The sequence below is a fragment of the Bombina bombina genome, chromosome 2 (genome assembly GCF_027579735.1).
Source record: "Bombina bombina isolate aBomBom1 chromosome 2, aBomBom1.pri, whole genome shotgun sequence".
Lineage (NCBI taxonomy): Eukaryota > Metazoa > Chordata > Amphibia > Anura > Bombinatoridae > Bombina > Bombina bombina.
Genome location: NC_069500.1, coordinates 200,293,333 through 200,320,541, shown reverse-complemented (window position 1 = coordinate 200,320,541; position 27,209 = coordinate 200,293,333). Strand labels below are relative to the sequence as shown.

The 27,209-nt window shown below is 43.0% G+C and overlaps 1 protein-coding gene across 1 annotated transcript in view; it reads left to right on the top strand.

Annotated features, from left to right (window-relative positions):
• Window positions 1–27,209, top strand: part of TNPO1 (transportin 1) — a 949,742-nt gene that overhangs the window by 350,906 nt on the left and 571,627 nt on the right. Inside the window, exons 9-10 of the mRNA XM_053699707.1 lie at window positions 15,764–15,932; window positions 20,957–21,109. Of these exons, the coding sequence (XP_053555682.1) occupies window positions 15,764–15,932; window positions 20,957–21,109 (322 nt within the window). The remainder of the gene's footprint in view (window positions 1–15,763; window positions 15,933–20,956; window positions 21,110–27,209) is intronic.

Here is a 27,209-nt window from a genome sequence, read left to right as displayed (position 1 = left end):
TCCAGCATGGCCTCACAGGTTTTGGTATGTGGATCTCATTCGGATGGCCAGTTGCCAACCTTGGACACTTCCGTTAAGACCAGACCTTCTATCTCAAGGCCCATTTCTCCAACATAGGTGTGTCCGGTCCACGGCGTCATCCTTACTTGTGGGATATTCTCTTCCCCAACAGGAAATGGCAAAGAGCCCAGCAAAGCTGGTCACATGATCCCTCCTAGGCTCCGCCTACCCCAGTCATTCTCTTTGCCGTTGTACAGGCAACATCTCCACGGAGATGGCTTAGAGTTTTTTAGTGTTTAACTGTAGTTTTTATTATTCAATCAAGAGTTTGTTATTTTAAAATAGTGCTGGTATGTACTATTTACTCAGAAACAGAAAAGAGATGAAGATTTCTGTTTGTATGAGGAAAATGATTTTAGCACCGTAACTAAAATCCATGGCTGTTCCACACAGGACTGTTGAGAGCAATTAACTTCAGTTGGGGGAACAGTGTGCAGTCTCTTACTGCTTGAGGTATGACACATTCTAACAAGACGATGTAATGCTGGAAGCTGTCATTTTCCCTGTGGGATCCGGTAAGCCATGTTTATTAAGATAGTAAATAAGGGCTTCACAAGGGCTTATTAAGACTGTAGACTTTTTCTGGGCTAAATCGATTCATTATTAACACATATTTAGCCTTGAGGAATCATTTATTCTGGGTATTTTGATATGATTATATCGGCAGGCACTGTTTTAGACACCTTATTCTTTAGGGGCTTTCCCTAATCATAGTCAGAGCCTCATTTTCGCGCCGGTATGGCGCACTTGTTTTTGAGGACAGCATGGCATGCAGCTGCATGTGTGTGGAGCGCTGATACATAGAAAAGTCTTTCTGAAGGCATCATTTGGTATCGTATTCCCCTTTGGGCTTGGTTGGGTCTCAGCAAAGCAGATTCCAGGGACTGTAAAGGGGTTAAATATAAAAACGGCTCCGGTTCCGTTATTTTAAGGGTTAAAGCTTCCAAATTTGGTGTGCAATACTTTTAAGGCTTTAAGACACTGTGGTGAAATTTTGGTGAATTTTGAACAATTCCTTCATACTTTTTCGCAATTGCAGTAATAAAGTGTGTTTAGTTTAAAATTTAAAGTGACAGTAACGGTTTTATTTTAAAACGTTTTTTGTGCTTTGTTATCAAGTTTATGCCTGTTTAACATGTCTGAACTACCAGATAGATTGTGTTCTGACTGTGGGGAAACCAAGGTTCCTTCTCATTTAACTATATGTATTTTATGTCATAAAAATTTTTTAGTAAAAATGATGCCCAAGATGATTCCTCAAGTGAGGGGAGTAAGCATGGTACTGCATCATCCCCTCCTTCGTCTACACCAGTCTTGCCCATACAGGAGGCCCCTAGTACATCTAGTGCGCCAATACTCCTTACTATGCAACATTTAACGGCTGTGATGGATAATTCTATCAAAAACATTTTAGCCAATATGCCCACTTATCAGCGAAAGCGCAACTGCTCTGTTTTAGAAAATTCTGTAGAGCATGAGAACGCTGATGATATGGTTTCTGAAGGGCCCCTACACCAGTCTGAGGGGGCCAGGGAGGTTTTGTCTGAGGGAGAAATTTCAGATTAAGGAAACATTTCTCAACAAGCTGAACCTGATGTGATTACTTTTAAATTTAAGTTGGAACATCTCCGCGCTCTGCTTAAGGAGGTGTTATCCAATTTGGATGATTGTGATTATCTGGTCATTCCAGAACCACTATGTAAAATGGAAAAGTTCTTAGAGGCCCCGGGGCCCCCCGAAGCTTTTCCTATATCCAAGCGGGTGGCGTACATTGTTAGTAAAGAATGGGACAGGCCCGGTATACCTTTAGTACCTCCCCCCATATTTATAAAATTGTTTTCCTATAGTCGACCCCAGAAAGGACTGATGGCAGACAGTCCCCAAGGTCGAGGGGGCGGTTTCTACTCTACACAAACGCGCCACTATACCCATAGAAGATAGTTGTGCTTTCCAAGATCCTATGGATAAAAAATTAGAAGGTCTGCTAAAGATGTTTGTTCAGCAAGGTTCCCTTCTACAACCAATTGCATGCATTGTCCCTGTCACTGCAGCTGCGTGTTTCTAGTTTGATGAGCTAGGAAAGGCGATTATTAGTAATTCTTCTTCTTATGAGGAGATTATGGACAGAATTCGTGCTCTTAAATTGGCTAATTCTTTCACCCTAGACGCCACCTTGCAATTGGCTAGGTTAGCGGCGAAAAAATTCTGGGTTTGCTATTGTGGCGCAGAGCGCTTTGGTTAAAATCTTGGGCAGCGGATGCGTCTTCCAAGAACAAATTGCTTGACATTCCTTTCAAGGGGAAAACACTCTTTGGCCCTGACTTGAAAGAGATTATCTCTGATATCACTGGGGGCAAGGGCCACGCCCTTCCTCAGGATAGGTCTTTTCAAGACCAAAAATAAACCTAAGTTTCGTCCCTTTCGCAGAAACGGATCAGCCCCAAGGGCTACGTCCTCTAAGCAGGAAGGTAATACTTCTCAAGCCAATCCAGCCTGGAGACCTATGCAAGGCTGGAACAAAGGAAAGCAGGCCAGGAAACCTGCCACTGCTACCAAGACAGCATGAAATGCGGGCCCCCGATCCGGGACCGGATCTGGTGGGGGGCAGACTCTCTCTCTTCGCTCAGGCTTGGGCAAGAGATGTTCTGGATCCTTGGGCGCTAGAAATAGTCTCCCAAGGTTATTCTCTGGAGTTCAAGGGGCTTCCTCCAAGGGGGAGGTTCCACAGGTCTCAGTTGTCTTCAGACCACATAAGAAGACAGGCATTCTTACATTGGGTAGAAGACCTGCTAAAAATGGGAGTGATTCATCCTGTTCCATTAGGAGAACAAGGGATGGGGTTCTACTCCAATCTGTTCATAGTTCCCAAAAAAGAGGGAACGTTCAGACCAATCTTAGATCTCAAGATCTTGAACAAGTTTCTCAAGGTTCCATCGTTCAAGATGGAAACCATTCGAACACTTCTTCCTTCCATCCAGGAAGGTCAATTCATGACCAAGGTGGATTTCAAGGATGCGTATCTACATATTCCTATCCACAAGGAACATCATCGGTTCCTAAGGTTTGCATTCCGGGACAAGCATTTCCAGTTCGTGGCATTTTCTTTCAGATTAGCCACTGCTCCTAGGATTTTCTCATAGGTACTAGGGTCCCTTCTGGCGGTGCTAAGACCAAGGGGCATTGCTGTAGTACCTTACTTGGACGACATTCTGATTCGAGCGTCGTCCCTTCCTCAAGTAAAGGCTCACACGGACATTGTCCTGGCCTTTCTCAGATCTCACGGATGGAAAGTGAACGTGGAAAAGAGTTCTCTATCTCCGTCAACGAGGGTTCCCTTCTTGGGAACTATAATAGACTCCTTAGAAATGAGGATTTTTCTGACAGAAGCCAGAAAAACAAAACTTCTAGACTCTTGTCGGATACTTCATTCCGTTCCTCTTCCTTCCATAGCGCAGTGCATGGAAGTGATAGGTTTGATGGTAGCGGCAATGGACATAGTTCCTTTTGTGCGCATTCATCTAAGACCATTACAACTGTTCATGCTCAGTCAGTGGAATGGGGACTATTCAGACTTGTCTCCGAAGATACAAGTAAATCAGAGGACCAGAGACTCATTCCGTTGGTGGCTGTCCCTGGGCAACCTGTCACAAGGGATGACCTTCCGCAGACCAGAGTGGGTCATTGTCACGACCGACGCCAGTCTGATGGGCTGGGGCGCGGTCTGGGGATCCCTGAAAGCTCAGGGTCTTTGGTCTCGGGTAGAATCTCTTCTACCGATAAATATTCTGGAACTGAGAGCGATATTCAATGCTCTCAAAGCTTGGCCTCAGCTAGCGAGGGCCAAGTTCATACATCAACCATCAGGGGGGAACAAGGAGTTCCCTAGCGATGGAAGAAGTGACCAAAATCATTCTATGGGCGGAGTCTCACTCCTGCCACCTGTCTGCTATCCACATCCCAGGAGTGGAAAATTGGGAAGCGGATTTTCTGAGTCGTCAGACATTGCATCCGGGGGAGTGGGAACTCCATCCGGAAATCTTTGCCCAAGTCACTCAACCGTGGGGCATTCCAGACATGGATCTGATGGCCTCTCGTCAGAACTTCAGAGTTCCTTACTACGGGTACAGATCCAGGGATCCCAAGGCGGCTCTAGTGGATGCACTAGTAGCACCTTGGACCTTCAAACTAGCTTATGTGTTCCCGCCGTTTCCTCTCATCCCCAGGCTGGTAGCCAGGATCAATCAGGAGAGGGCGTCGGTGATTTTGATAGCTCCTGCGTGGCCACGCAGGACTTGGTATGCAGATCTGGTGAATATGTCATCGGCTCCACCATGGAAGCTACCTTTGAGAGACCTTCTTGTTCTAGGTCCGTTCGACCCACTCCAGCTGACTGCTTGGAGATTGAACGCTTGATCTTATCAAAGCGAGGGTTCTCAGATTCTGTTATTAATACTCTTGTTCAGGCCTGAAAGCCTGTAACCAGAAAAATTACCACATAATTTGGTATATCTGTTGGTGTGAATCTGCAGGATTCCCTTGGGACAAGGTTAAGATTCCTAAGAGTCTATCCTTCCTTCGAGAAGGATTGGAAAAAGGATTATCTGCAAGTTCCTTGATGGGACAGATTTCTGCCTTGTCTGTGTTACTTCACAAAAAGCTGGCAGCTGTGCCAGATGTTCTAGCCTTTGTTCAGGCTCTGGTTAGAATCAAGCCTGTTTACAAAATTTTGACTCCTCCTTGGAGTCTCAACCTAGTTCTTTCAGTTCTTCAGGGGGTTCCGTTTGAACCCTTACATTCCGTTGATATTAAGTTATTATCTTGGAAAGTTTTGTTTTTGGTTGCAATTTCTTCTGCTAGAAGAGTTTCAGAATTATCTGCTCTGCAGTGTTCTTCTCCTTATCTGGTGTTCCATGCAGATAAGGTGGTTTTGCGTACTAAACCTGGTTTTCTTCCAAAAGTTGTTTCTAACAAAAACATTAACCAGGAGATAGTTGTGCCTTCTTTGTGTCCTAATCCAGTTTCAAAGAAGGAACGTTTGTTGCACAACTTGGATGTAGTTCGTGCTCTCAAATTTTACTTAGCAGCTACTAAGGATTTCAGACAAACTTTGTCTTTGTTTGTTGTTTATTCTGGTAAACGGAGAGGTCAAAAAGCAACTTCTACCTCTCTCTCCTTCTGGATTAAAAGCATTATCCGATTGGCTTATGAGACTGCCGGACGGCAGCCTCCTGAAAGAATCACAGCTCACTCCACTAGGGCTGTGGCTTCCACATGGGCCTTAAAGAACGAGGCTTCTATTGATCAGATATGTAAGGCAGCGACTTGGTCTTCACTGCACACTTTTTCTAAATTTTACAAATTTGATACTTTTGCTTCTTCTGAGGCTATTTTTGGGAGAGAGGTTTTGCAAGCCGTGGTGCCTTCCATTTAGGTGACCTGATTTGCTCCCTCCCTTCATCCGTGTCCTAAAGCTTTGGTATTGGTTCCCACAAGTAAGGATGACGCCGTGGACCGGACACACCTATGTTGGAGAAAACAGAATTTATGTTTACCTGATAAATTACTTTCTCCAACGGTGTGTCCGGTCCACGGCCCGCCCTGGTTTTTTTAATCAGGTCTGATAATTTATTTTCTTTAACTACAGTCACCACGGTAACATATGGTTTCTCCTATGCAAATATTCCTCCTTAACGTCGGTCGAATGACTGGGGTAGGCGGAGCCTAGGAGGGATCATGTGACCAGCTTTGCTGGGCTCTTTGCCATTTCCTGTTGGGGAAGAGAATATCCCACAAGTAAGGATGACGCCGTGGACCGGACACACCGTTGGAGAAAGTAATTTATCAGGTAAACATAAATTCTGTTTTTTCCATCAGGATCTCAAATCATTAAATTTGAAGGTATGGAGATTGAACGCTTGATTCTTAGTCATAGAGGTTTCTCTGACTCAGTGATTAATGCTATGTTACAGGCTCGTAAATCTGTCTCTAGAAAGATTTATTGAGTTTGGAAGAATTACAGTTCTTGGTGTTCTTCTCATAAATTCTTTTGGCATTCTTTTAGAATTCCTAGAATTTTAAAATTTCTTCAGGATGGTTTGGATAAGGGTTTGTCTGCAAGTTCTTTGAAAGGACAAATCTCTATTCTTTCTGTTCTTTTTCACAGAAAGATTGCTAATCATCCTGATATTCATTGTTTTGTACAGGCTTTGGTTCATATCAAGCCTGTCATTAAGTCAATCTCTCCTCCTTGGAGTCTCAATTTGGTACTGAGGGCTTTACAGGCTCCTCCGTTTGAACCTATGCATTCTCTGGACATTAAATTACTTTCTTGGAAAGTATTGTTCCTTTTGGCTATCTCTTCTGCTAGAAGAGTTTCTGAGTTATCTGCTTTTTCTTGTGGATCTCCTTTTCTGATTTTTCATCAGGATAAGGCAGTGTTACTTCCTGTTATTCATTATTTTGTTCAGGCTTTGGTTCGTATCAAACCTGTCTAAGCCAATTTCTCCTCCTTGGAGTCTTAATTTGGTTCTGAAGGCTTTACAGGCTCTTCTATTTGAGCATATGCTTTCTCTGGACATTATTTACTTTCATGGAAAGTATTGTTCTTTTTAGACATCTCTTCAGCTAGAACAGTTTTTGAATTATCTGTTCTTTCTTGTGAATCTCCTTTTTCTGATTTTTTTTCATCAGGATAAGGTGGTTTTTGCTGTCCTCATTTCAATTCTTACCTAAAGTCGTGAATTCTAACAACCTTAGGGAGGAATTGTCTTTTCCTAAGACTTCTTTGGTAAGATTCTTACATTCTTTGGATGTGGTAAGAGTTTTGAAATCCTATGTTGAAGCTATTCAGATTTCAGACCGACTTCTAGTCTATTTGTTATCTTTTCTGGTTTTAGGAAGGTCAAAAGGCTTCTGCCATTTCTTTGGCATCTTGGTTAAACTTTTGATTCATCATGCTTATTTGGAGTCGGGTTAATTCCCGCCTCAGAGGATTACGGCTCATTCTACTAGGTAAGTGTCTACTTCCTGGGCTTTTTAAGAATGAAGCTTCTGTTGATCAGATTTGCAAAGCAATGACTTGGTCTTCTTTGCATACTTTTACTAAATTCTACCATTTTGATGTTTTCTCTAGAAGCAGTTTTTGGTAGAATAGTACTTCAGGCAGCTATTTCAGTTTGATTCTTCTGCTTATAGTTTCATTTTTTTTCATTATAAAAATTGAAACTTTTGATTTGGGTAGTGGATTAATTTTTCTGCGGAATTGGCTGTCTTTATTTTATCCCTCCCTCTCTAGTGACTCTTGCGTGGAAGTTCCACATCTTGGGTATCTGCTATCCCATACGTCACTAGCTCATGGACTCTTGCTAATTACATGAAAGAAAACATAATTTATGTAAGAACTTACCTGATAAATTCATTTCTTTCATATTAGCAAGAGTCCATGAGGCCCACCCTTTTTGTGGTGGTTGTGATTTTTTTGTATAAAGCACAATTATTCCAATTCCTTATTTTTTTTTATGCTTTCGCTCCTTTCTTATCACCCCACTTCTTGGCTATTCGTTAAACTGAATTGTGGGTGTGGTGAGGGGTGTATTTATAGGCATTTTAAGGTTTGGGAAACTTTGCCCCTCCTGGTAGGAATGTATATCCCATACGTCACTAGCTCATGGACTCTTGCTAATATGAAAGAAATGAATTTATCAGGTAAGCTCTTACATAAATTTATGGGGTTTTTTTCCAATGGAATTATATTTTTAAATTGAAATGCATTCATGCACTTTTTAATTTTGAACTTTCCATCCTTTTAAATGTGACTCTTGCTAGGCTGTCCCCACTGGTATGTATAGAGGCTTAGCATGTCATTAAAGGTACAATAAACACTTAGAGATGGTAATATAAAATGATAAATTGTATCTATAAAAAAACCTCCGCAATAAAGTTTCCTTATTTAAAGGGACAGTCTACCATAGAATTGTTATTGTTTTAAAAGATAGATAATCCCTTTATTACCCATTCCCCAGTTTTGCATAAACACAGTTATATTAATATACTTTCTTCTACTAGATACGAGTCCACGGATTCATCCTTTACTTGTGGGATATTATCCTCCTGCTAACAGGAAGTGGCAAAGAGCGCACCACAGCAGAGCTGTCTATATAGCTCCTCCCTTGACTCCACCCCCCCCCAGTCATTCTCTTTGCCTACTCTAAGTAATAGGAAGGGTAAAGTGAAAGAGGTGATAAAATGTTAGTGTTTTTATTTTCTTCAAGCAAGACTTTTTTTTTTTTTTTTAAATGGTACTGGTGAGTGCTATTTTTTCCCAGGCAGCAGATGGATGAAGATTTCTGCCTGGAGACTGATGATCTTAGCAGTTGTCACTAAGATCCACAGAAGGGCTGAGGAGTACTTAAGAAACTTCAGTGTGAGGAACGTTTTTCATGCTACAAGCATTGAGGTATGTTCAGTCATTTTTTTCTGGAGAGACTGTTATTTCAGAATTGGCTGACAGTATTCCCATAAGGGAAGGGGTAAGCAGTAATCCTAATATAAATGAGACGGGTATTACTGGGACCTGTATGTTAGGCTGAAAAAATGGTTGACACTGATGGCATAATGTTTGTTGGGCAAATGATTTTATGTTTGGAGGACAATTAACGTTTTTTCTTTTGTGTGAAGCAAACGTTTTTATTATTATGGCAATGGAGGGTGCACATGACTTATTTTAGACCTGGGTATATTGAAACCCACATGGCTAGGTTTTAGACCGCTTTGTAGCCGTTTCTTTGCAAGGCTGTGAGACATCGATGTAGATGGGCGGGGCCTATTTTCGCGCCTCAGTTGCGCAGTTGAATTCCCCATGCAAGCAGCAAGCTCCAGCTCCGGTGGGCCTCAAAGGAAGGATTGGGCCTAATCTAAGTGTTAAACTGGTTTTACAGACCCCTGAGGGCAGGTAGGTGCCACAGCAGAGCTGTGGCAAGGTGCAGTTTTTTTTTTTTTTTTTGGTTAATCATAACGTTTTTTGAATAACGTTTTTGTCATTAAGGGTTAAGTATTCCTTTCCTTGTGGTGCAATCTTATCTGGCAAGATAAGACACATATATATATACTAAAATTGAGATAATTTTATCATTTTAAAATTTGTACGCTTTTTTTCTCTTATAGGCGCAGTACCGTTTTTCAGATTATTTTTTCACTAAATAAAGTGTTTTCAAGCCTGTTTGTGGTCATTACTAGCCTGTGTTAACATGTCTGACATTGAGGAAAGCCAATGTTCCATGTGTTTAGAAGCCATTGTGGACTGAAAGGGCCTTACATAGCAAAGAACATATTTTAGCTGATAAAAGTATGTCTCGGGATAATTTTCAGTCAGAAGAGAATCAGGTTATGCCATCTGCTTCTCCCCAAGTGTCACTACCTTTAACACCCGCACAAGCGACGCCAAGTACTTCTAGTGAGTCTAATTCTTTCACCCTGCAAGATATGGCTGCAGTTATGTCTACTACCCTTACAGAGGTATTATCTAAACTGCCAGGTTTACAGGGTAAGCGCAGCAGGTCATGTTTTAGAGTAAATGCTGAACCCTCTGACGCGTTATTGGCCATCTCCGATGTACCCTCAGTGTTCTGATTTGGGGGTGGGGGAATTGTTGTCTGAGGGAGAGCTTTCTGATTCAGGAAAGATGTTCCCTCAAACAGACTCGGATGTGACGGCCTTTAAGTTTAAGCTTGAACACCTCCGCTTGTTACTCGGGGAGGTCTTAGCGACTGGATGATTGTGACCCTATTGTCATTCCACCAGAGATACTGTGTAAAATGGATAAATATCTGGAGGTCCCTACTTACACTAATGTTTTTCCAGTCCCTAGAAGAATTTCGGACATTTTTACTAAGGAATGGGATAGACCAGGCATTCGGTTCTCTCCCCCTCCTACTTTTAAGAAAATGTTTCCCATATCTGACACCATTCGGGATTCGTGGCAGACGGTCCCTAAGGTGGAGGGAGCTATTTCTACTCTGGCTAAGCGTACAACTATACCCATTAAGGACAGTTGTGCTTTCAAAGATCCTATGGATAAAAAATTAGAAATTGTTTATTCATCAGGGTTTTCTTCTACAACCTATAGCGTGCATTGTTCCAGTAACTACTGCAACAGCTTTTTGGTTTGAGGCTCTAGAGGAGTCTCTTAAGGTTGAGACCCCATTAGATGATATTTTGGATAGAATTAATGGTCTCAAGCAAGCTAATTCTTTTATTACAGATGCCGCTTTCCAAATTGCTAAATTAGCGGCAAAGAATGCAGGCTTTGCCATTTTAGCGTGTAGAGCGTTACGGCTTAAGTCTTGGTCTGCTGATGTCATCTAAATCCAAGCTTTTAGCTATTCCCTTTAAGGGTAAGACCCTATTCGAGCCTGAACTAAAGGAGATAACTTCTGACATTACTGGAGGTAAAGGTCATGCCCTTCCTCAGGACTAGATGATTAAAATGACGACCAAACAGAATAATTTTCGTTCCTTTCGAAACTTTAAAGGCGGTCCCTCTACTTCCTTATCCGCCTCCAAGCAGGAGGGGAACTTTGCTCAATCCAAGTCAGTCTGGGACCTAACCAGATCTGGAATAAGGGTAAACAGGCCAAGAAGCCCACTGCTGCTACCAAGACAGCATGAAGGAGCAGCCCCCGATCCGGGACCGGATCTAGTAGGGGGCAGACTTTCTCTCTTCGCTCAGGCTTGGGCAAGAGACGTTCAGGATTCCTGGGCATTAAAATTTGTGACCAAAGGGTATCGTCTAGAATTAAAGGTTTCCCTCCCAAGAGGGAGATTTCATCTCACATTTGTCTGTAGACCAGACAAAAAGAGAGGCTTTCTTACGCTGTGTAGAAGACCTATATACCATGGGTGTAATCTGCCCAGTTACAAAATTAGAACAAGGGCAGGGGTTTTACTCCAATCTGTTCGTGGTTCCCAAAATAGAGGGAACCTTCAGACCGATTTTAGATCTCAAAAGTCTAAACAAATTTCTCAGAGTCCCATCGTTCAAGATGGAGACCATACGAACAATTTTACCAATGATCCAGAGGGTCAATATATGACCACCGTGGATTTGAAGGATGCGTATCTTCACATTCCTATCCACAAAGATCATCACCAGTTCATCAGGTTCGCCTTCCTGGACAAACATTACCAGTTTGTGGCCCTTCCTTTCGGTTTGGCCACAGCTCCCAGAATCTTCACAAAGGGGCTAGGGGTCCCTTCTGGCGGTTCTAAGGGAGTGGGGCATAGCAGTGGCGCCCTATCTGGACTATATTTTGATTCAGGCGTCAACTTACCATCTAGCCAAATCTCACACGGACATCGTGTTGGCTTTTCTATGAACTCACGGGTGGAAGGTGAACATAAAGAGTTTACTGGTTCCTCTGACAAGAGTTCCATTCCTAGGAACTCTGATAGACTCGGTAGACATGAGAATTTTTCTGACGGAGGTCAGAAAATCAAAGATCTTAACTACTTGCCGAGCACTTCATTCCATTCCTCGGCCATCAGTGGCGCAGTGTATGGAGGTCATTGGGTTAATGGTAGCGGCAATGGACATAGTTCCGTTTGCTCGCTTACATCTCAGACCACTGCAGCTGTGCATGCTCAAACAGTGGAATGGGGATTATGCGGATTTATCTCCGCGGATAAATCTGGATCTAGAGACCAGAGACTCTCTTCATTAGTGGTTGTCACAGGATCATCTGTCCCAGGGAATGTGCTTCCGCAGGCCAGCATGGGTCATAGTGACGACGTACGCCAGCCTCTTGGGCTGGGGTGCAGTCTGGATTCCCTGAAGGCTCAGGGTGTATGGACTCAGGAGTCCCTACTACCAATAAATATTCTGGAACTGAGAGCGATATTCAACGCGCTTCAATCGTGACCTCAGCTGGCTTCGGACAAATTCATAAGATTCCAGTCGGACAATATCACTACTTTAGCATATATCAATCATCAAGGGGGAACAAAGAGTTCTCTAGCGATGATAGATTTCCAAAATAATTTGATGGGCAGAGACTCACTCTTGCCATCAATCAGCAATATATATCCCAGGAGTGGAGAACTGGGAAGCGGATTTTCTAAGTCGTCAGACTTTTCATCCGGGGGAGTGGGAGCTCCATCCGGAGGTGTTTGCAAAATTGATTCATCAATGGGGCACACCGGAATTGGATCTGATGGCATCTCGTCAGAATGCCAAACTTCCTTGTTACGGGTCCAGATCAAGGGATCCTCAAGCAGTACTGATAGATGCTCTAGCAGTACCTTGGTCGTTCAACCTGGCTTATGTGTTTCCTCCTTTTTCTCTCCTACCTCGTCTGATTGCCAGAATCAAACAGGAGAGGGCTTCGTAATCTTGATAGCGCCTGCATGGCCACGCAGGACTTGGTATGCAGATCTCGTGGAAATGTCATCTCTGCCACCGTGGAAACTGCCACTGAGACAGGACCTTCTCATTCAGGGTCTGTTCCAACATCCAAATCTAATTTCTCTGCGGCTGACTGCCTGGAGATTGAACGCTTGATTTTATCTAAGAGGGGATTCTCTGAGTCGGTCATTGATACCTTGATTCAGCCTCGAAAGCCTGTCACTAGGAAAATTTACCATAAGATATGGCGTAAATATCTTTATTGGTGCGAATCCAAAGGCTACTCATGGAGTAAATTCAGGATTCCTAGGATTTTGTCCTTTCTCCAAGAAGGATTGGAGAAAGGGTTATCAGCTAGTTCCTTTAAGGGACAGATTTCTGCTTTGTCAATCTTACTGCACAAGCGTCTGGCAGATGTTCCAGACGTTCAGTCGTTTTGTCAGGCTTTGGTTAGAATTAAGCCTGTGTTTAAACCTGTTGCTCCGCCATGGAGTTTGAATTTAGTTCTTAATGTTCTTCAGGGGGTTCCGTTTCAACCCATGCATTCCATAGATATTAAACTTCTATCTTGGAAAGTTCTGTTTTTAGTTGCCATCTCTTCTGCTCGAAGAGTTTCTGAGCTATCTGCGACTCGCCTTATCTTATATTCCATTCTGATATGGTGGTTTTGCGCACTAAACCTGGATTTCTTCCTAAGGTTGTTTCAAATAAGAATATTAATCAGGAAATTGTTGTTCCTTCTCTTTGTCCTAATCCTTCTTCTAAGAAGGAGCGTCTGTTACATAACTTGGAAGTGGTTCGTGCCTTGAAGTTTTACTTGCAAGCGACCAAGGATTTCCGTCAAGCATCTTCTCTATTTGTTTTCTTTTCTGGAAAGCGTAGGAGCCAAAAAGTTACAGCTACCTCTCTTTCTTTTTGGCTGAAAAGCATCATCCGTTTGGCATATGAGACTGCTGGACAGCAGCCTCCTGAAAAAATTACAGATCATTCTACTAGAGCGTGGCTTCCACATGGGCTTTTAAAAACGATGTTTCTGTTGAACAGATTTGTAAGGCTGCGACTTGGTCTTCCCTTCATACCTTTTCCAAATTATACAAATTTGATACTTTTGCTTCTTCTGAGGCTATTTTTGGGAGAAAAGTTCTTCAAGCATTGGTGCCTTCAGTTTAGGTATCTGTCTTGTCCCTTCCGTTCATCCGTAGCCTGTAACTTTGGTATTGCATCCCACAAGTTAAAGGATGAATCCGTGGACTCGTATCTAGTAGAAGAAAAGGAATTTTATGCTTACCTGATAAATTGATTTCTTTTACAATACGACAAGTCCACGGCCCTCCCTGTCAATTTAAGACAGATTTTATTATTTTTTGTTTAAAACTTCAGTCACCTCTGCACCTTTTAGTTTCTCTTTCTTTCTATACCTTCGGTCGAATGACTGGGGGGTGGAGTCAAGGGAGGAGCTATATAGACAGCTCTGCTGTGGTGCTCTTTTCCACTTCCTGTTAGCAGGAGGATAATATCCCACAAGTAAAGGATGAATCCGTGGACTTGTAGTATCGTAGAAGAAATCAATTTATCAGGTAAGCATAATTTTCCTTTTTTTACCTCTTTGATTACCTTGTATCTAGGAACCATCTAGATACATGACTGTTTATTATCTATTGTCTTAAATTTAGCATTGTTTTGTGCTAAATCTTAAATAACCCCCTGTGCCTGAACACAGTGTTATCTATATGGCCCACGTGTACTTTCTGTCTTTGTGTTGAAAATAGATTTAAAAAGCATGTGATAGGAGGCAGCCCTCAAAGGCTTAGAAATTAGCATATGATCCTACCTTTGTTTAGTTTAAACTAAGAATACCAAGAGAAAAAAAGCAAATTTGATGATAAAAGTAAATTGGAAAGTTGATTAAAATGAAAAGTCCTATCTGAATAATGAAAGTTTAATTTATACTAGACTGTCCCTTTAATGTGTCCGTTTTCCTGCAATTCCATTCTGAAATTGTGAGCTTTTAAGTTCCGGCTAGAAATGAAAGTGCAGAACAATGTTATACTCCACAGTCATTGGATGCACACTCTAGACCTATTTATAGCCACAGCAGAGAAGGTAACCTAATTTACGTTACAGCTCCCATTGTATTATTGACACTAAATATTGACAAAATAAGTGTAAAGTTTTAAACAGCTAATGAAACCTTAAAATCCATTTACATGTCATTCTCAGACTAATCTTTTCTTTGAATGCTTCCTTTTATCTAGCATTTATTTAGTGTTTAATGTTCCTTTAATACTTCTGCTCTCTCTAGCTTTGTTTAGCTTTCTTGCTCTTATCATGCCTCACACCTCTTCTTTCAGTTACAATCTCTATAATACTAATTTCAAATTAGCTTTAATTTCTTAACCTGTTAGAAGTCTGTGTTCTCAAAGTATAATGTTGGTTGTGAAAAATAATTCTTGAATATGGTGGGGAAGTTTTTGTCCGTTAAAGGGACAGCGGTCAATACCAGAATTTTTGTTTAAAAATATAGATAATCCCTTTATTACCCATTCCCCAGTTTTGCCTAACCAACACAGTTATAATAATACACGTTTTACCTCAGTAATTACCTTGTATCTAAGCCTCTACAGACTGCCCCCTTATTTCAGTTAATTTGACAGACTTTCATTTTAGCCAATCAGTGCTCACTCCTCAGTAAATTCACGTGCGTGAGCTCAATGTTATCTATGTGAAACACATGAACTAATGCCCTCTAGTGGTGAAAAACTGTCAATGCTTTCAGATTAGAGGCTGCCTTCAAGGTCTAAGAAATTAGCATATGAACCTCCTAGGTTTAGCTTTCAACTAAGAATACAAATAGAACAAAGCAAAATTGGTGATAAAAGTAAATTGGAAAGTTGTTTAAAATGACATACCCTATTTGAATCATGAAAGTTTTTTGGGGACTTGACTGTCCCTTTAATTGCATGTGCAAAATAGCATTTTAAAGCCTGAAACCACTAGTACTTGAATATGACAGAATATATGAGAAAAAAAGATATATACGTATCCGTTTAATTATACTCAAAGTAGCCTTATGAAGATATACCCTTACTCTCTTTGTGTTTTTTTTTTTTTTTTTTTTTCCTCAAGTGATTTTGACCTGGTATTATAAATGTGAAACACTTTGTCCACTTGTGTAGCAGGAATAGAGTACTTTCCATGGAGATTTTTGTACTTGGGTTAAGAGGAGTGATGTGTGCCTGCTCTTAAAACAAGCGCATGTGATTTGTATCTAAATTTTAATGCTTACCTATATGGCTTGGATATTAGGGTGATGTTGAAGAAGATGAAGCAGTTCCCGACAGCGAACAGGATATTAGGCCGCGTTTCCACAGATCAAAGACAGTGGCACAGCAGCATGAAGAGGATGGGATTGGAGAGGATGATGAAGATGATGATGAGCTTGATGATGATGACACAATATCTGACTGGAATATAAGTAAGTGCAATCTAATTTTTTAAATTTGCTTTGCTTTAAGCCTGTTCAAAAATCTAAATACGTATCTCAGTAAATACTGGTTCTGGTTTTAAAGTGCTCTGTGAAAAATTTAATCATAAGTTAAAGTGATAGAAAAATTATTCAGAGTAGGGGTAAATATATTAAACTATGTCATCTGTACATTTAATAAGCTTCAAAGCAAAAACAGAAAAAACAAAACAATTTCCTGATTGATATTTCTATTAGAAAAAACCTTAGGAAGGAAACCTAACTTAGTACGAAGAACCGCCTTATTGGCATGAAAAATAAGATAAGGGGAATCGCACTGCAGAGCTGAGAGTTCCGAGACTCTTCGAGCAGAAGAGATGGCAACAAAAAACAAAACTCCCTCCTTCGAATCGCTCACCTCGTTAGACATGGGGGGATGAAGTAATCTCCTTTAAGTTTTGTTATCGAGATCCTTCCTAGCTTTGTTGGAAGAACAGGGTTTCCATTAGGCTGGTCCTGCGGATCTTTCTGTTCTCCTTAGGCGTTAACCCTCGGGTTGCCTGTTATTTTTTTTATCTGGTTAGTTTGAATTTTATTTTCTTTTTCATACTATGTTTCCTGCGGGAACGTAAATATCTCTGGGATTGATACTTGCTTTTTGCTACTACGGAAGTTGTTCGGGACACGTTAGTCCCATGTTTGTCTGTTTTTTTTTTCCCCTCCCTCTCTGAGGGCGGATTTAGCTAGCTTGGCAGTTATGACCCTGGTTGCAGGCTGATCCTGCTTGGGTTCAGATCTTCTGTCTCGCAGCTTATTCAGACACATGGCATCTATTATACCTTGCTGGTCAGGTTGGGGTGCCGAGTGCTCTTAGCATTATTTGTTTTACTAGTTTCAGCTAAGCATTATCAAAAGGACTTGTGGGTCCGTGCGGCTCTCGGGATTGTTTCCGATACCCTCGGAACCTAGTGTATTCCTTCCTACGTGGTGGGAAAATTAGAGGGTTTAGCTCTTCTTTCCACCGGCGGGGCGGTGTTGCTTTAGGAAATTATCTTGGTGGACTTGATCCTTTAGTGGTTCTCTTCTTCATTGAGACCTATTGGATTGTCCGTTTCTCCTTGTGGATGAATCGCTTTCAGGGCACTTGGATTCCCTTAGGGAGTTGGCTGTTCCCTTTTCAGGACATTAGATAGGGAGGTCCTTTTGGGCTCCGGTTAGGGGTCCTTTCCCATTGTTGGGAATGCTCTGCATCTCTTTCTTGGGATAGAAGAGGTCCTAGTGGTTTTTCACTCATATGGTTCAGGTGTTGCCATCCAAACCCATGTTTTATTGTCCCCTGACTTCGAATCTGAGGTGATGTGGAGGCTTGTTGTTGCTCTGTTCGGGTGACTTGTCCTCCCTGTTCCCCTTGTGTCTGGAGCTTGGGGCTAGTTGTACATCTAGCTCAGCATATTAATGCTCTGTGGCTACTCTGTACTGTAGCAATCCGAGGGTTGCTAGTTCGATCCCCGGCGAGGTCTACTCAGCCTTTCCTCCTTTCGAGGTTGAGAAAATTAGCAGCTCCCTGTGTCCCTTAGGGGGATTAGCCGCTCTTCCAGCACAGTCATGTTAATGTGGCTTGGACGCCTGTTAGCTCGTGTCCTTTTATGGCCCTGGCTCTTTGGAGTGTTGGGCTCCTGCCAGGGGTGGTCTCTTCCCTTTTGTACGGGTCTTGCAAGGGCTTTTTGCTCTTATGTGTTCTGGATTTTTTCCCTGGGAGGTCTATTTTTTTGATATCAGACGAGGGATTTATGTTCCTGGAAGATTGTTTAATCTAAACATTTGTGGGGCCTGATCTTCCGGTTGTCGAGGGTTTTACTCAGTGTTTTCTCTTGGTGGAAACTGCTGTGGGATGTTACCGGACCCCTTATGATCCTTGGACTGGCTGGGGGTTCTAGTTTCCGGGGTACTTGGGCTTAGCCCTTGTTCTGGCTGTTCTGTTTTACAACTTGGCCAGATTTACTGAGAGCCAGGGCTCCTTGGGCCTTGTCTTGTGCCGGACGATACGGTTCCCTTGGGACAGCTAACTGACGTGACCTGATGGGGGGCTTTCCTGCCTAGCTAACAGAAGGTTTGCGGTTGCTTAGCTGTCACTTTTGCGCCTGGAGTTGTTCCTGTCCATCTGGGGAGCAGCTGGCTCTGCATTGAGACTTAGTTGAGTGGCCTTGCTAGATCTACTTAGGTCTAACGCCTGCTCGATTGTCTTTAGGTTAAAGTGGCTATGTCCATTCTTCTGTCCTTTTTGGGGCCAGTCTTGGGGTTCCTTTCGATTCCCTTGTTTTCATATCTTCCGTTGCTTGGGCTGGTCCGGCTAGGTGTAGGATCTGAGATCTGTTGTCCATCCTCAGGTCTTGCGGGTGACAGTGGACCTTCTTTTTTAGAGGTTCTGTGCCTCTCCCCCCTTGAGATTTGTGAGTAGGCTTGGCGGCTTGGATTGCCTGGAGAGTGTTCTCTGTCTTGGAGGTTGGGCAGTCTGTCTTGGATTTTGTGCGGCCGCTTCTTCCTTACGGATAGTGTGTTCTCCGTGTCTTCCTACGGATGGCAACGTGTTACTAGACAAGGGCTCAAAATTTCCACTCGCCATTGGCGAGTGAAAATTTAACAGTGGCAAGTAAAAGTTAGTGAGTGAATGTTGGGCTACCTGCTACAAATATTATCTAAAGGGATTTTATATATCCATGAAAGGATAAGGATATGATATTCCTCTAGGGCTAAAGGGACCCCATTAGTGCTTAGACCTCTGCAAGGGTAAAGAGGGGCAGATAGAGATTGGAAAGGAAAAGTAAGAGTGGAGAAAAAAATAAAGTGAAGAGAGAAATAAAAGAAAAGATATGGCCTTAGAGAGAAGGGAGGGGGTAAAAAGAGAGATTGGAGAGAGGAGGCAGTGGAGAAATATAAAACAAATTCTCCAGGCCTGCTATGAACTCACATTAATGTCAACACTCTCTGCTTTCTCTCAGTTCAACAACTTCCTTTTTCTATCCAGCTGTTGTCTGTCGGAACTCTAGTTGATGTTGCTAACTGCTATGCCCTTATTTTTGTTAACTTATTACTGTATGTACATTATTTAATTTATGGTATAAAACAAATAATATACAAAAATTTCTTCACAATGAGGTGTTTAACATTGGCTAAACATGCAAAGAGGGGGGGTTGTGGGTGTGGTGTGGGTGAGATCAATAGTGGTAATGTTTTGTGCTGGCTAGTAGCTTAGGGCTTTAAATTTTGAGCCCTGTACTAGATTTAGTTGTCTATCTCTGAGTTTGCTACTTGTTATTGACGTTTTGAGGACTTTGTCTTCAGCTCTCTTTTCGGTGCTGTTGCACGATGTTTGGGAGATGTTTCTTCTTGATGATGCTCAATTGCACCTTGTGGGTTGGGCGTTGTCTCCCCTTGTTTTTGGGATCCATTTGGGTCTCTGTGAATTTGCCCTTTCCTTTATGGATTTTGCTGTACCTTTTGGGTATCCCTTTAGCTTACCCTTGTTCTCTCCCTCTTGGGGATTTTGGTACTGTACTAGTATGGGTTGTGTGGGGACCGACTGCTGGGCGACGGTTCTCTTGGAGGAGTGTTGGCCCAGTGAGTCTGCTTGCGGTCTCTAGTTAGGCTTTCGGACTATCTGCGGGTCAGTGTCCTTGGGGCCTTTTCCTTCTATTTTTTCCCCCGGCTCCGACGAAGCAGGGTTTGGTGGGTTTGTGGTTTTTCCGGCCTGGTGCCCTCAGAATGGGCCACCTATTGTACCCTCCCATTTTTGCATTCAGTGTCCTTTATAGCTTGGGAATTGTTTTCCCAAAAGTAATCAATGCAGCTGTGGACTCTTTCCATTTATGAAGAAAAACTTAAATTATGCTAACCTGATAATTTTCTTCAGATGGAAAGAGTCCACAGCTCCCCCACCCCTGTGGGGCTTCTCTTAGTTTTTTATTCTTCTGGCACCTTTTCACCCTGGTATTTCTTCGACTGTTCCTCAGCAGAATGACTGGGGGATTAGGGAAGTGGCAGTAGTATTCAAGCCTTTGGCTGGGGTGTCTTTGCCTCCTCCTGGTGGCCAGGTTCTTATTTACCAAAAGTAATGAATTCAGCTGTGGACTCTTTCTATCTGAAGAAAAGAAAATTATCAGGTAAGCATAATTTAAGTTTTTCAGTTAAGGTCCTATACCATAAACATATCGTTTGACAATAAAAAGAAATTGTTTGTAATTCAGTATACTATCCTGAGAACTAACTTAGGTTGATAAAATGTACCCTCTCCCTATCTATCATAAGCCATCACCTAGCCAATATATAACGTAACCAGATTACTTACCCCTCTCTTAAAACCTGAGACCAAAAAGTTGCGATATAAGAACTTAGTACCCCTACTATAGCAAGGATGAGTCAGTTCTTCTGATTTGATGTAGACCTGTATTATTCCTATCCCTCCATTAGCTAGTCTCCAATTATCTCCCTGCGCCTAATAGTTTACCTGGTAAACTGAGAAAAATGCATCCTACTCATGTCTTATATTCCCACATTTTTATAGGCCTATTTAACTACAGTGGAAACTAATAGAGCATTTTCCAATCACCAAATCAAAATGAGGTTCTTATCCCAGTGGTTCTTGCATATATGGTTATGGCGCCCATGTGCACAATATCTATAAATGAAAGCAATTCAGCTGTATACTATACATTAATCGACTACAACGACTTTAACTTTAAAAATGCTCTATAAGTAACTCTCTGTATCATAACTGGTATATTTCAGCTTTTTAAATATTATTGGGTTGCCATTGTTTTGTCTACCGTTTATAGCTGTGAAAGATCATGTTGTATATGCTGTATGCCTGTTATAACCTCAATAAAAACATACCTAAAAAAAACAAATGTTAAATCAAGCTTTTTAAATTAACTGAGCATGAATGTTGGATATTGTAGTGTTCATTTGTTGATTCTAAGAGATGTAATGTTATCTGAAATATAGCTTGAGGCTTCATTTCATTTTTAGTTTTCTTTTAGGGAAATGTTCTGCTGCTGCACTGGATGTTCTTGCAAATGTGTTTCGTGATGAACTCTTACCACACATCTTGCCTCTCTTAAAAGAACTTCTTTTCCACCAGGAGTGGGTTGTCAAGGAGTCTGGAATCTTAGTTCTTGGAGCAATTGCTGAAGGTTAGTGTGTTGTTTATCACTTAAAAATAAATAAAATAAAATGTGAATATACCCCTCACAGGTAAAATGGATAATTGGAAACTCATTAAAGGGAGGAAAAATTGTTTTACTGATATGGATGTTTGATATTAATATGCTGGTATTTTAAAATGATCTATTTTAATATCTAAATTAAAAATGAATTGCCAACAAAATGGTAACCCACATCTGGTCATTCAAATATACGCTCGTGCACTCACAGACTTTCTTTGGGTAGGTGTTTCATAGATCGTTAAATCTGAAGCACGATAGAAACTTTTTATGTACCGTAAAAAAATAATTTTCTTGATAAGAGAGAACATTTTAATGGTAATTGCACTGGTGCATCTCTCTCTTTCTATAAACTTTACAATCAATGATTAGGAGAAATGTATGTTTATAGCTATAATTTGCATTTTGTTCTAATGGTAGTGATGAGAGTCCATGATCCTTACTATTGCGAATAACATCACCTTGCCACCAGGAGGAGGCAGACAATACCCTACACCGGAGCTTTAAATATCCCTACTACTTACCAGTAGTTCTTTGCCTCCTCTAAGACATTTGAAGGATAAAGGTGTTCTTTGATTTACATTTGTTTAACCCTCAATAGATCGTTCCTGGAAGAGATGGTTATGAGAGTATGGCGGGGGCTTTATGGCATTCTAGATGTCAAGGGTGTCGCTGGGAAGTTCTTATGCCTTCCCCTGTTAGGACCAGGTGCATGCACTTCTCCTGACTAAATCCCACACTGTTAATTAAAGGAAAGGATTTAGGACTAAGACACTCACTGGGTTTTCTGTCTTCTATGATCAGAAGATGTCTTGGTGAGTATGTGGGCAGCTGTACTTGATGAGGGCTCACTTTAATATGTCTAGCCTTATAGAGACTAAACTCTGAGGCGCAGCAAATGGGATTTTATTCTCGTGGGATAAAAATGTGGGGTATGGAAAGCGCTAAAAAAGCTTAAATAAACCACAACCGCAGTAAACGTCTATAGGTTATAATTTTAATAAATATTATTTAATAAAATATCAAATATACAGTAAGTAAAATGCCATATACTGGTTACTATATATAATAAAATGTAGGTGACCGGTCACTTAATACTGGATTATATTATCCTAAAAATGGCTACAAAAATGCAGATATTCCTATAATATACTACAGGTAGCTGAAAAATAGCTAAAAAATTATTATTGCTATAAATAGGAATTCATTAAAACAAGTAGCAACAAATATTACGATGTGTAAAACCTTGATACAGTTAAGAAGTCCGTGATACAATTAGGAAGTCCATGATATACAATATCACCGTACACTGGAACTTGAAAGATCAATCTTTGAAACTGTAAATAAATCCCTTACCACAGATCTGACGGTGTATCTTGCAGTCAGAACTCCCACTTTGCGGGTATAAGGGAAGCTTGAGCAATGTAGCAGGAGTTTGTATAGTACCTTTCCAATATGCTGTCCCAGTCTTGTAGTGTTAAAACACTTACTTTAGTCCTCAGATGTACCTCCGTCTCTTACCCGCCTTGTTTGGTGGTCTTAATTTGCACACCTCTGTCTCAGTTTGTTGTTCCACCTCTGTCTCCGTTTGTTGTTCCACCTCTGTCTCCGTTTGTTGTTCCACCTCTGTCTCAGTTTGTTGTTCCACCTCTGCCTCCGTTTGTTGTTCCACCTCTGCCTCAGTTTGTTGTGCCGCCTCAGTTTGTTGTGCCGCCTCAGTTTGTTGTGCCGCCTCAGTTTGTTGTGCCGCCTCAGTTTGTTGTGCCGCCTCAGTTTGTTGTGCCGCCTCGGTTTGTTGTGCCGCCTCGGTTTGTTGTGCCGCCTCGGTTTGTTGTGCCGCCTCGGTTTGTTGTGCCGCCTCGGTTTGTTGTGCCGCCTCGGTTTGTTGTGCCGCCTCGGTTTGTTGTGCCGCCTCGGTTTGTTGTGCCGCCTCGGTTTGTTGTGCCGCCTCGGTTTGTTGTGCCGCCTCGGTTTGTTGTGCCGCCTCGGTTTGTTGTGCCGCCTCGGTTTGTTGTGCCGCCTCGGTTTGTTGTGCCGCCTCGGTTTGTTGTGCCGCCTCGGTTTGTTGTGCCGCCTCGGTTTGTTGTGCCGCCTCGGTTTGTTGTGCCGCCTCGGTTTGTTGTGCCGCCTCGGTTTGTTGTGCCGCCTCGGTTTGTTGTGCCGCCTCGGTTTGTTGTGCCGCCTCGGTTTGTTGTGCCGCCTCGGTTTGTTGTGCCGCCTCGGTTTGTTGTGCCGCCTCGGTTTGTTGTGCCGCCTCGGTTTGTTGTGCCGCCTCGGTTTGTTGTGCCGCCTCGGTTTGTTGTGCCGCCTCGGTTTGTTGTGCCGCCTCGGTTTGTTGTGCCGCCTCGGTTTGTTGTGCCGCCTCGGTTTGTCGTGCCGCCTCGGTTTGTCGTGCCGCCTCGGTTTGTCGTGCCGCCTCGGTTTGTCGTGCCGCCTCGGTTTGTCGTGCCGCCTCGGTTTGTCGTGCCGCCTCGGTTTGTCGTGCCGCCTCGGTTTGTCGTGCCGCCTCGGTTTGTCGTGCCGCCTCGGTTTGTCGTGCCGCTTCGGTTTGTCGTGCCGCCTCGGTTTGTCGTGCCGCCTCGGTTTGTCGTGCCGCCTCGGTTTGTCGTGCCGCCTCGGTTTGTCGTGCCGCCTCGGTTTGTCGTGCCGCCTCGGTTTGTCGTGCCGCCTCGGTTTGTCGTGCCGACTCGGTTTGTCGTGCCGACTCGGTTTGTCGTGCCGACTCGGTTTGTCGTGCCACCTCGGTTTGTCGTGCCACCTCTGACTCGGTTTGTCGTGCCACCTCTGACTCGGTTTGTCGTGCCACCTCTGACTCGGTTTGTCGTGCCACCTCTGACTCGGTTTGTCGTGCCACCTCTGACTCGGTTTGTTGTGCCACCTCTATAGAACAAATATAGAGGTGGAACAACAAACGGAGACAGAGGTGTGCAAATTAAGACCAACAAACAAGGTGGGTAAGAGACGGAGGTACATCTGAGGACTAAAGTAAGTATTTTAACACTACAAGACCGAGACAGCCGTATATTGGAAAGGTACTATACAACCTCTTGTTTTCTTTTTTTTTTTTTTTTTTTTTTTTTTTTAAATATGTTTTTATTGAGAGAATTGCACTTACAAATACACAAGAACAGTTTGCCCCAACATGGACAAAGTATAAAGCACATAGTACACAAGTAATGTGGACAAATGTAAATGTAAAAGAACACATACAGAGATAACACTCCTGTCAAATTCACAAAATATTCTCAAGTTAAGGTGTGCATCTAATGAACAAAAGTTGGAGAGCAAACTCAAGATTGCCCTCTTTTCCCTCAAAATTGTCTGAAGCCACTTTTGGACTTCTATGAATTAAGTGTACTTTTCAGAGGGTTTTTAGAAAGCACAGACCCAATCAAGGCCTACGCTGAATAGCTTCTCCTGATGTCAGTTAGGACCCTGGGGGAGGAGGAAGAAAGAAAAAAAGAAAAAAAAAGGTGGGGAGAATAGGGGGAAGGGAGGGAAGGAGGAGAAGGGGAAGGGAGGGGGGGAAGGGAGGGGGGAAGGGGAGTAAGGGGGGGAGGGGAGGAAGGGGGGAGAGAGGGGGGAGAGAGGGAAGGGGGAAGGGAGGGGGGAGGTAGGAAGGAGGGGGAAAGGAAGAAGGGAAGCTTTAAAAGCCATCAGCTTTAAAAACACACTGTCCTCTACAAATATGCTAAATACTCCATTTTATGAACTATTTTAATAAGAAGGTTTTCTATGTAATTCAGTGTCAGTTATATATTGTAGGGTGCTAAAATATAGGGCCCTATTTGTTATACTGTGGACAGACACTTATGCCACCCACCCCCCTGCTTTCACACAGCCAATTGCACACAAGGGAGATGGGGGAGGGAGGGGGGAGGGGGGAAGGGAGGAAGGGGGGAGAGAGGGGGGAGAGGGGGGAGGGAGGAAGGAGGTGGGAAAGGAAGAAGGAAGGGGGGGAAGGAAAGGGAAGGGAGGGAGGGGAAGGGGGGGGCAGATCTAAGACACATATTGAGGTCCCATTCCTTGAAGAGAAAAAAAAAAAATAGAGAACCCCCGCTACCCAAGTGATATCTGAAAGCAAGCTTTCCCTTCCCCAATAACACCTATGTTCAGGAGGGGGTTGCAATGTTATAAGAAGGATAAACTGTTCACTATAGTTAGAAATCAGATTAGGGAAGAACAAAGGGTAGACAGTGGTAATCTTACAAGTACAAGGGACTTAATTGCACATATAGATCTAAATTTAGTCAAATAATCAGAGAGGATAGTGGCTCTCATATTTCCAGCTAGTTGACAAAATAGGAATATTCCTGGGGCCACAAGACAAAATGTTCACAAGGTTGAGTCACTGAATTCAGACCTAACGGTCTTCATAGGGGATTGCAGTGTTAGAACAGAGGCACCCTGCTGAACATGACGGTGGCTGCACAGATGGCAGCAACAGTAGTGATGCTCACCCCACGCCTGTCTTTATATGCAGTTGTCTCACCAAGGCACCAGATAAGACCACAGACTCCCAGCATGACATATCCATCAGATGTAGCCCCAGACCACAGATCTCGCTGGAGCTGAGTTGTCTTCTGTGCGCACTCTCCTGATATGTAGCAGCATAATGGTAGGGGCTCCCACAGTCCCCCCATGGAGTCTGGATGAAGATATCTGACCGGGCCTCCGGTTCTGCGGTGTGCGGTAAGTTAGTCAGGGGTTGATCGACATCCTCCTGTGAGTCGCTGCACTGTGCGCTCAAAGCTGCCTGGGGTGCCACCTCAGAGAATTCAATAGCAACTGCCGCGTGGGTATACGCCATGTTGGACAGGAGGCGGTCAAATCTGCGGCTCATCTTACTCTAAAAGTCCTCCAGCCAGTGGTGCACCGCCGCTAACAGCCCCTCCATGGTCCTAGAGTCCTCTCACTTCAGCAGGCACCGCTCAGCGAAGCCTGCTCAGGTCCTCTTACTGTCGTCTTGTAGCGGCAGACGATATATACGTTTTTCTCTGGAAGGCCCCAAGCTCAGCCAGGCCGCAATCTTTCGCCTCTCTCTGGCACTTAGAGCCCTCTTATAGCTTGCCAGTGGAGTCCTCAGCTATTACAGAACTCGTTCAGAGTGAACACAACTCTTGTATTGTGCGAATTGAGTACATTTTATCAGTTTTATATCTTTTATTGCAGGAGCCACATTCAAACACGTCCTCTCTGCATGAAAGCTGGCTCCGCCCCCTCTTGTTTTCATTTTTATCCGTTATTTTCACCACAGTTTTTTGGGGGAAGCTGTTCACTGGTACAGCTTAGATAACCACTGGGGTAGCGCTTTGGGACTTCTGTTAACCTTTATTTTTGTGGGAGTCTAGCCCTTTAATTCTCCCTTTTCCAGTCTCTCAGCGTCCGGTCATGCATAGATACTGAGACGCGGAGGGAGAGGTGGAATGCTTCTGGGGCGCGTGAGTTTGGTGGGCTTGGCTTAACTGTGGCATTTGGAAAGTTAAACTTTTTTTCCCGCCTTGACAGTGTACCGTGTTCATTCCCTGCCCCTTACTCTCTGTCGGTCCTGTGTGGAAGGATGCTGTATCATCTCCAATTGTGATCTTAGATCCTGAACACTGAGGTGTTCAGCCCTATACCGGAGCACTAAGAGAATTATTAGTTGGTGGGCATAGGCACTATAGAGTGTATATATAATTTTTGGAATTGCTGCACAGCTTAATATTGCTACTTAGTGGGGTTGCTCTGCCAGATGTTTTCTTTCATATAGGTGGCAAGAGTCCATGGGCTAGTGACGTATGGGATTTACATTCCTACCAGGAGGGGGCAAAGTTTCCCAAACCTCAAATGCCTACAAATACACCTCCCACCTCACTCATACTTAATAGCGCTACTTAGTGGGGGTGCTCTGCCGGTTGTTTGTTCTCCCTTTTCCACTGCCGATAGTTTTAATCCATAGGGAAACTGGGTTAGCTTTGTCAGTTTAGGCCAGTCTGTGGATATTGGGAGCTAAGGCTTGACTGTGCTGCTTCTTATTGCCATAAGTTTAGAGGGGGTATCTCTTTGTCTAGCAAACTAAAGATGTTTA